General features: G+C 40.4%; 1 protein-coding gene across 1 annotated transcript; it reads right to left on the bottom strand.

Moving 5' to 3' along the window:
* Window positions 1-469: 469 nt before the first annotated feature.
* LOC137758929 (protocadherin alpha-2-like) lies at window positions 470-2843 on the bottom strand. Its single transcript, XM_068534882.1, is given in 2 exon segments — window positions 470-571; window positions 573-2843. Coding segments are annotated over 2 exon segments (2373 nt in total).
* Window positions 2844-10099: the final 7256 nt, after the last annotated feature.

Genomic DNA, 10099 nt, shown 5'->3' with positions numbered 1-10099 from the left:
AATATTTGAAACTGAATATGTAAAAGAATAATAAAAAGAAAGTGCGCCAGTGACATTTGGACTAAAATCTAGTAGGAATTTCCAAAAAAAAGTGTCATAATTTACTGAAGCATTGTGGAGGTATTAGCACACCACAGTTTAAGTCAAATATTCTAATCAATTCAATTTACCCTGGAAAATATATTTAGTTTCTATCCAGATTTTTAGCAATAAAATAATTCTACAGCGACTTGTAAAAACCTGCAAGTATGGGTCTTACCACTTATTGCTGATTCGGTTCAAAGCCATTAGTCACAAGAAATTCAAACATTTTAACCACAAAACCAGTACCTTGAAGACTCTATTGACAGCAACAAGACTAATTAACTGTTAAAATGTTTCCAAAGGAGTAGTAACGTTGAGAATTAAAAACAAAGACATTTTTGAAAGGATTTTTAAAAATTACTCACTTTAGCAGGAAGATCAACCTTCACATCCAGCTGCTCTTCTCTATCCCCACTAATGGGGCCGGGTGGGAGACATGGGCTGAAGGCCATGAGGTCTGCCTTGGGCGGCCCCTCCCCAGAGCACACCCTCTGCCGCCTCTGCTGCGAGTAAGACCAGCTCCCCACCGCGCTGGAGCACACCAGCGTGGGCTTCCCGGGCCCGCACGCGCCCTCGCTGGGCGGCGCCGAGCACCGCAGCGCCGCGTACAGCAGCAGCGTGAGCACCAACAGGCTGGACACCGCGCAGATGGCGATGATCAGGTACACGTTCACATCCACCAGAGCGGCCTCCGCGCCAGCGGCGCCCGTCGACGCCCGCGAAGAGGCCTTGGGCGCCTGGCCGCTGTCCTCCAGCGACAGCAGCACGGTGGCCGTGGCCGTCAGCGCCGGCTCGCCATGGTCCTTCACCAGCACCAGCAGGCGCTGGCGCGGCGCGTCCGCCTCGTCCAGGGCGCGCGTCGTGCTGATCTCGCCCGTGTACAGCCCCACGCGGAACGGGCTGCGCGCGCCACCCGCCGCCGGCTGCAGCTCGTACGACAGCCACGCGTTGTAGCCCGAGTCCGCGTCCACCGCGCGCACCTTCGCCACCACGTGGCCCGCGCCCACCGACCGAGCCACCCGCTGGCTCAGTGCGCCCGCCCCGCCGCCCTGCCCGGGCGGCAGCAGTGCGGGCGCGTTGTCGTTCTCGTCCAGCACGAACACCTGCAGCGTCACGTTGCTGCCCAGAGGCGGCACGCCCGCGTCGCGCGCGCTCACCTGGAACTGCAGCAGCTCCAGCTCCTCGTGGTCCAGCGGCTGCAGCACGTACACCTTGCCGCTCTCCGCGTGCACCGACACGTAGCTCGACAGGGCTCGCTCGCCCACCCGCCGCTCCACCAGCGAGTAAGACACCAGCGCGTTCTCCTGCGCGTCCGCGTCCCGCGCCGACACCGTGAAGATGTGGCAGCCGGGCGGGTTGTTCTCCTTCACGAACACCGTGTACTCGGGCTGCGCGAACGCGGGCGCGTTGTCGTTCACGTCGGACACCTCCACGGACACGCTGGCCGTGGTCGACAGCGAAGGCGAGCCCCCGTCCCTCGCGGTCACCACCACCTCATAGTTCGCCAGGTTCTCGCGATCCAGGGCGCTGTCCAACACCAGAGAATAGTAATTCTTGAAGGTGGACACCAGTTTGAAGAAGTCATGGGGGTTCAGGGTGCAGGTCACCTGCCCGTTGGCACCGGAGTCGCGGTCAGACACTGTGATGAGGGCGATGACTGTTCCCAGCGGAGCATCCTCTCGGATGGGATGTGAAAGAGACGTGATTGAGACTTCTGGTGTGTTATCATTGATGTCCACAAGTTTTACTGAAATTTTACAGTGCCCAGACATTGGTGGAGTCCCGTTGTCATAGGCAATGACTTGAATCTCATAAGATTTCACTTCCTCATAATCTAATTGTCCCTTAGTTCTGATTTCCCCTGAGCTGGGATCTATTTTGAACTTGGTCTTTATATTGGGGGACACATCACCACTAAATGAATACACAATCTCGCTGTTTGATCCTTCATCTGCATCAGAAGAATTTAATTTAATCACCAAGGATCCGTTTGCGATGTTCTCTAACAACTGTACTTTGTAAACTGATTGGTCAAAAGTAGGTTCGTTGTCATTCACATCTAATACCTTAATAAGCAGTTGAACGGTGCCTGTGAGCTCAGGTTTGCCCCTATCAGTAGCCACCAGTAACAAATTAATCTCGGCAGTTTCCTCTCTGTCCAGAGATTTCCTCAGCACAAGAGACAAAGACTGGCTTAGTTCATCATTTGTCTGTATATCTAGAAAGAAAAACTCACTGGAGCTGAGCTTGTAGGAGAGAAGAGCATTTACTCCGACATCTGCATCAAACGCCCCCTCTAGAGGAAACCGCGAGTCAAGCAGCCTCGATTCGTGAAACCGGATAGTCTTTACTGTCACTGGAAATACTGGCGGATTGTCGTTAATGTCCTTCACCTCCACCGCCACATGGAACACCTGCAGCGGCCGGTCCACGATCACCTCCAGGTGGATGCTGCACTCCGCGCTCCGCCCGCACAGCTCCTCCCGGTCGATCCGAGAATTCACAAACAAAATGCCATTCTGCAGATTTACCTCCAGAAGGTCCCCGCGGCCTTTGGATGCTACCCGGAACAGACGCGGCACCAGCTCCGCCAGCTCCAGCCCTAGGTCCTGGGCGATGCGGCCCACGAAGGTGCCGTGTTTGGCCTCCTCGGGGACGGAGTAGTGGACCTGGCTGCTCCTGGCCTCCCCTGCAGCGAGGAGCAAAAGCGAGAGTAGCAGACACCTGACCTCTCCGCCCCTACTCTTAGAAGACACCATCACCAATACTCAGCGAGCTGATCAAATTAAAATATCATGTTTTGCAAAATTTTAAATATTGTCCTCTAGTCTCTGCTCAAGTCCTGCTGCTTCTCTTACTGTTCTGTCTCTCTGGAGTGACAATAGGGCCCTGGGTATTTTTCTTCCTACAGAATACACTGTAGTAGACAGCGACATCATGTGGCCAAAATGTAGGCTCTACTATTTATTCTGTAGATTAAAAATTAAACAATTGTCTAGTCTAAGTTTACTGATAGCTTTCATTTAGGAAAAATATTTATTTTAAACTCTGAAATATATCATTCCCCCCTTTAATTGTGTTAAAAACATATGACAAAATTTACCATCTCATCCACTTTTAAGTATACAATTTAGTACGTTAAGTATATTCACATTGTTGTGAAACAGATCTTGAGAACTTTCATCTTGCAAACATGAACCTCTATCTATACCCATTAGAAAGCAACTCCCCTTTCCCACCACACCACACCCCTCTAACCACCATTCTACTTTCTGGTTCTATGAATTTGACTACTCTAGGTACCTCACATAAGTGGAATCTTACAGTATTTGTCTGTGACTGGGTTATTTCACTTAGTATAATGTCCTCCAGGTTCATCCATGTTGTAGCATGTGATGGATTTCCATACTTTTTAAGGCTGAATAATATTCTGATGCATGTATACACCACAGTTTGTTTATCCATTTATCCATCTGTCCATGGATATCAAGGTTGCTTCCACCTCTTAGCTATTGTGAATAGTGCTATTATGAGTATGGGTGTGAAAATATCTCTGAGACCCTGCTTTCAGTTCTTTTGAATATAACAGAATTTTTTCTCGGTTTCTTCAAAGGGTATTTATTTTATACTTTATAAATTGAAAATATATTTATATATTCCATTTTTAGTTTGTTTTCTGAACTGTTCACAGATGTTTGTAAATTAACAATTCATTTGTTCCTCATTTGGATAATGTATTCTTAATTAAGAATGTTCCCTTTTCTACTACATTTGGATTTTCATTCAAGAACAGTGTAATTGACCTCTTTTTAGTGTTAATTATTTGAGAATATCTTATTTTAATAATTCTTAGCTGTCCCCTTCATACACAAACAATATGAAAATATGATAAAGATAACATAGGGATAAAATAAAATTAATTGAGAGTGGGTCAGTGTTCAAAATGCATAAAAGTTATTTTCAGTTATTCTAAGGAGGTCACAAACTTTGTTTTCAGCAAAGAGGAAAACAAAATTAACTGCAAGATTTATACTGTCCGTAAAAGAAAAGAAAAATCCCTGCTAAAGAAAAACTAGCTTTTCCTAGTACTGAAAACCAATGCTAATTTCTCCCTTTAGTCCAATAACTTAAGATATTTATTCACACCATCTATAAAGTATATACTTATATTAATCATACTCTAACAATGAACCCCAAGTAAACTGACTTAAGCAAAAAAGCAGAGCATCATTTATTGTCTTATGCACAGAAATAGACAATTATTTACCAGTTTCAGGAAGAGCAAAAATGGCCAAAGTAACTTTTAGGCTACCTATTTTCAGGCCACATTTAGTGACTCTCAGCAGAAAAAAAATGCCCTTTTCCTAATATCCCCAGCAAAAATCCTAGAATATCACTTCCTTTGACCCAACTTAGATGATGTATCTTTCCTTTAGTCAATAGTTGTGATGGTTCTCACATTGGCCAGACATGGGTTGCTTATTCATTCTTGAAGCCAGGAGATGAAATCAGGCATGCCTAAATTATGTGGACTGAAAATGAGGAGGTTGGTTCTCATGAAGGCCAGTGCAAGAACTCATGCACCCAATTTCTCCTGGAGCTTAAACTGATTGCACATAGCTGCAGACTGGCCATTATATCATTACATAGTTGCAATGCAACTGCATATTTGTAACACCCCATAGTTTTTTTATAATCAGTGGCCACTCTGGCTACTGTTGACATATTAAGGAATTATGCCTAGAATCAAGATATTAGCTCTAGGAAACACGGCTTGCTTAAGGGAATTTTTGCAATCCTATAAAGTAATTTTGCTGGATTTTGAGAATGACATGTCTGAAGGTATGAGGTACATTCTGCTGTTATTCAGGGTTTCTGAGGACCTAGAATGTCTCTCTCCCTTCCCTCAGAGAGATAGAGTACCATTGCCAGAAATCCAAGCACATTTCCCCTAATGGGGAAAGGAGACTGAGAAGCCATGCTCAACAAATACCACCAAACTTGTGTCTGTAGTGGTTGGAATAGTAGCCCCCAAAAGATATATCCACCCAGAACCTTAAAAATGTGTCTTTATTTGGAATAGAGATCTTTACAGATATAAATAAGGTAACCCTAACCCTAGCATTATCCTAGATCTGGGTGGGCCACAAATCCAATGACAGGTGTCCTTATAAGAGACAGGAAAAGAGAAGATGCACAGAGACACATGAAAGAAGGAAATGTGAAGACTGAGGCAGAAATTGGAGGTATGCTGCCACAAGTCAAGGAATGCCAGGAGCCACCAGAAACTGGAAGAGGCAAGGAAGAAGTCTCCCCTAGAGTCTTCAGAAGGAACATCACCCTGCCAACACCTTGTTGAACTTTTGGCCTTTAGAACTGTGAGAGAATAAATTTCTGTTGTTTCAAGCCCCCAAGTTTGTGGTAATTTGTTGCAGCAGCACTACAAAACTAATATAGTATCCATTGCTACAATTATATCCTTTGCCCTTATCAAAGCAAACTGTCAATGCCTTAAGATTTATGTGTCTGAGCATTTATTCTTGAAAAATCCTCATTCAGGTCTTTCACAAAACTACAACAAAGCCCCAGAAGGAAAAAAACAAGAAGGGGAAATGGATGCTAGGTAAGAAAAACAAAAAAAGAAGAAGAGGTGCCTAAAACATTTTAAATTCCATTTATTATTTTTCTTTTCCTGCTTTTTATATAAAAATAAATCACTACACAATAATTTTTTCCATGGAATCCAAGTTACCTCATCTACTTAATGGTCAGATACCTTAGTGCAAGGGTGAATAATAATGTTCTCCTATCAGTTGTATTACCTGTTGTAATGCTCTCCTCTTAAAATGTATTCTATTCACATTAGCTTAATGGCAATGGAACCCCAATGACCATGTTGCTGTATATTGACTATTTCCATTTTACCTCTAAAGTAAACACAATTTTACTTCTGACTTCTGCAAAGTCCTCTGTGGTTATGGAAGACTGCCTAGGACAGCTTTTCTCCACATGTTGGCTCAGCATCCCAGAATGCTTTGATCTTTTGGCATCTCAGCATCAACCTGTACTTCCATAAATGCTGCAATGGGAAAAGACAACAGAAGACAGTCTTGCACTGGCAATTATCTACTTCTGCTTGGAAGTGGTATACATCATGCACATTTCATTGATCAAAGAAAATCACAGCTCAAGGTAGCAGGGAAGTGAAACCCTCCAGTGTTCCCAGAAGGGGGAGAACAGAAATACTAATAGTGGCTACCAAAATAAACAACTATTTCTCATTCTCATCTATTTGTATGCTTGACTGACCACAAGTCTCAAAGGTACTTGAAGTGATACCTAACTTCTCTAATCACTTACTGTTATACTAGAAAATAGAATTACAGTTCTAATCTTAGAAAGGAAGTTTTCTGAAAAAGAAGGAACGTATCAAGAAATAGTCTTCTCAGGTGTTCTTTCTTGTACTTTAGGCAATGTAAACATAATATTCCCCTACAAATGAAATTACATTAGTATCATCATACCAAGGTAATTTGATAATAAAATTGCAATTCCTAAAATCATAGTCATGCAACTGAAATTCGTTACTGAAATTGAATAATCAAAAGATAATAATATATGTTTTACTAATATTTTACTGAAAGAAATCATAGTTTTTGTTTCCATTGGGATGTTTTTTGGAGCCTTCATAGAAAAATGAAAATAACATTGTTATTTTCAGTATTAACAGCATGATGATTTTGCCTAGTTTTTCAGATGGACAGCAAAGGTGTGAAGCTGCCAACTTTAATGGATAATTAATATTAACCAAAACTAATCCAACTGCATAACAATGATTATAACCTGGTAATAAGATCTCAGCAAATATAACTTCACCTTTTGAGGATTTGACAATTTTTAAGTCAATAAATTTCCTAAATGAATGACTAGTTTGAATTGTAAACATACAATGAAATAAGTACCAAAAAATAAATTTTCCATAAATCTATATTAGTCTAAGTTTTTATTAATAATAAATTGTTCAATGAATACATATTAATGATAGCAAAGAATGGTGGAAAAGTAGAAAAATATGGCAACTGGGTCATCTTTATAAAGAAGAAAAGAGGAAGAAATACATTTCCTGGAAGAAATCTTGTAAAGGAAGACAAAACTATTGAAAGTTGGCACAAAGATTCTGAATGGCACAAGAATATTAACTACCAATGGGAAATCCATTCATATTTATATAAAAATAAATATTAAGTAAAAACACCACTCCACAATCATCTTTTCCTCCATCCCAGAAGTACCTTTTCATTTAAGAAATCACTTTTCAAACTTTGTAATCTTAAACCCCCTTTTTTTGGTTTAGTAGTCATTAACTAAAATTTGAGATTCACCTCCAAGTTAATACCTTCAAATAACCCAGAAAACTTTTAACCTTTACAACAATAATCATAATACAGAAAGAAATGTTTGTCTGTTCTTAGATCCATAATGCATCATCTAAAATTTTTTTGACAGTGATCCCAATGTAGCTGTGTGAAGGCATGCCTGAATCTCTTCAGGCCACATTTAAAGGGCTATTGGTATTTATCAAGTGATGTCCAATTCCATTAGAAATCTTATTATTAACCTCTCAGTGAAGTACTGTTAGATAATTGATTTTTCAACCTATATAAATTCTTGAAGAAACAAATTGTGCCATTCTAGCTTCAAATGTCAACCTCTAACTCAAGTTTTTTTGGCTTGATAAAGGAAATATATGTTTACCTTCTCCATACTGTTTATGATTTTTCAGTTTGGCCTTAAAACATAGTTTCCTCTATCCCTCCTAATTTTTTGATCATTTTAGTTCCCCTTTCCAGGGCATTTTCCATCTACTTGATTATATTTTCATTAGTTGAGGCAATGAGAATTACATATAGTTTTCTGAGTGCAAATCGCGTAAAGAAGGAAAGCCCACATCTGCTTTTTGTCCAGAAAACTTGCTAATAACAGTCAGCATTATACTGCCTATTTTTTAAAAGTCATGAATAGAATGAGATCCTCTTTTACAGACACCTTGTTTAGACAAAGAAAGCTGAAAAGACAATATTACACCAATGTAAGTCTTTTCATAACACAATTGTTATTTTAAACAGGTTACAATGTGGTCCCCTTGAAGCCAAGGACCTCTCCTATCTTGTTTCACTCTTGCTAGGTCCCTAGTTTCTACAGCAGGACTTAGTTTGTAGTAGGCTCTCCATGTGTGCTTGTGTACTGATCCATCAGTAAATATATTCAGTGTCCATAGAGAAACTCCTAAGCCTGGACATGGGCACATAGGTAATGTGAATTAGGGAATAGAAATTATTTTTGTGACTCCTTAATTTATCTTGCCCAGTTTTATAATCTTGCAAAGTTTATCTCATATTTAAAGGAGCTGGAAACTTTTCTTGGCAACGTGAAATCTAAAATTATTATTATTATTATTTGCTGATTTTTGCCAAAAGCCTGGGTGGGTATGATAATTAATATTTGAAAAGTTACAGAAACATACTCACTGCCTGTTTCTTGAAACACTCTAAGCAACAGCACTATATCAATTCAAATATCTAGAAACTTAACTACTAAATTATACTAATTTCTTATAGAATGCTTTCACAAGGGGACTTTCAAGGGACTTTTTCTGCACGTTTATTTAAATGTTTGCAAACAAAAATATGTTCATTTAATACTTGTGTAGTTTCAGAATTAAACATAGGAAATAAAACTTAATGTGCTCTTGACTTAATGACTAGCATATATAATAATATTTATAACAAATATGTTTCAGCTGGTTTTGCAAAACTGCTATCAAACATACTGTTCAGGATATTGCTAAACCCTTACATAATGATCAGTAATCAACTCTGAATTTATAGCAGGAAGAGAGGAGTTTTTTTCTCTCTTGAAGAATTGGTACAGAGAAATTCCTTTTATTCTTCTTTTTTATATTTTTGTACTTACTTCCAGAAGGTGAGTACTAGGATTTGCACTCAGCCTATGATGGAATTTTTGATAAATTGCTCCCACTCTTCTCTTGATCTTTTACTTTGGCTTTTAAACAGACTTTTTAAAATTGCTCTTGTAAATATCTTCCATTGTAAGCTACCTTAAATATTTTATAAAAGGCAATGAAGTCTACTAGAACAAGCAAGTTTTGGATATCCTTGGGAAATCTGGAGAAAACTTAGGAAAAATACTGAACTTAGATTTTCTGAGCCTCAGCACTTTCATCCACAAAGTGAGACTAAAGTATGCACTTCACAAAGTTATTGGAAAGGTTGAGAGAAGTAAAAATAAAGTGTCTTAGGGCTTTCCTGGTGCTGCAGTGGTTAAGAATCCGCCTGCAAACTCAGGGGACACGGGTTCGAGCCCTGGTCCAGGAAGATCCCACATGCCCCGGAGCAACTAAACCCATTCGCCGCAACTACTGAGCCCACCCTCTACAGTCCGCGAGCCACAACTACTGAGCCCACGTGCCACAACTACTGAAGCCTGCGTGCCTATAGCTCGTGCTCTGCAACAAGAAAAGCCACCGCAATGAGAAGCCCGCGCACAGCAACGAAGAGTAGCCCCCGCTCGCCATAACTAGAGAAAGCCCACGTGCAGCAACGAAGACCCAATGCAGCCAAAAATAAATAAATTTTAAAAATAAATTTAAAAATAAATAAATAAAGTGTCTTAGAACATTTGTGAGTAAATGGAAGGTGTTGTTTCCTAACCAGATCCTATACTAAAAAATTCATTCCACGCTAAGCTTTCTAGAACCAGGAGAACTCAAAGTCGTTGGCATCAGGATACTGATCATAAAAGCAACGAAAAAATAGTTGTATATTTTAACATAAAAATTAAAATATCACCCTACAAATATATTGTAAATTATTTTTGTTTAAAACGATTTTTTTTAATTGCCCACTTTGAAACGTAAAACCTTAAGGAAAGGCAGATGGTTTCTGTAAATCTGCCTATAGTTTTTTGTCCAGGGCTTGACATTTCATTCCGAGCT

The sequence above is a fragment of the Eschrichtius robustus genome, chromosome 2 (assembly GCF_028021215.1).
Source record: "Eschrichtius robustus isolate mEscRob2 chromosome 2, mEscRob2.pri, whole genome shotgun sequence".
NCBI lineage: Eukaryota > Metazoa > Chordata > Mammalia > Artiodactyla > Eschrichtiidae > Eschrichtius > Eschrichtius robustus.
This window is presented reverse-complemented; position numbering and strand designations above follow the sequence as displayed.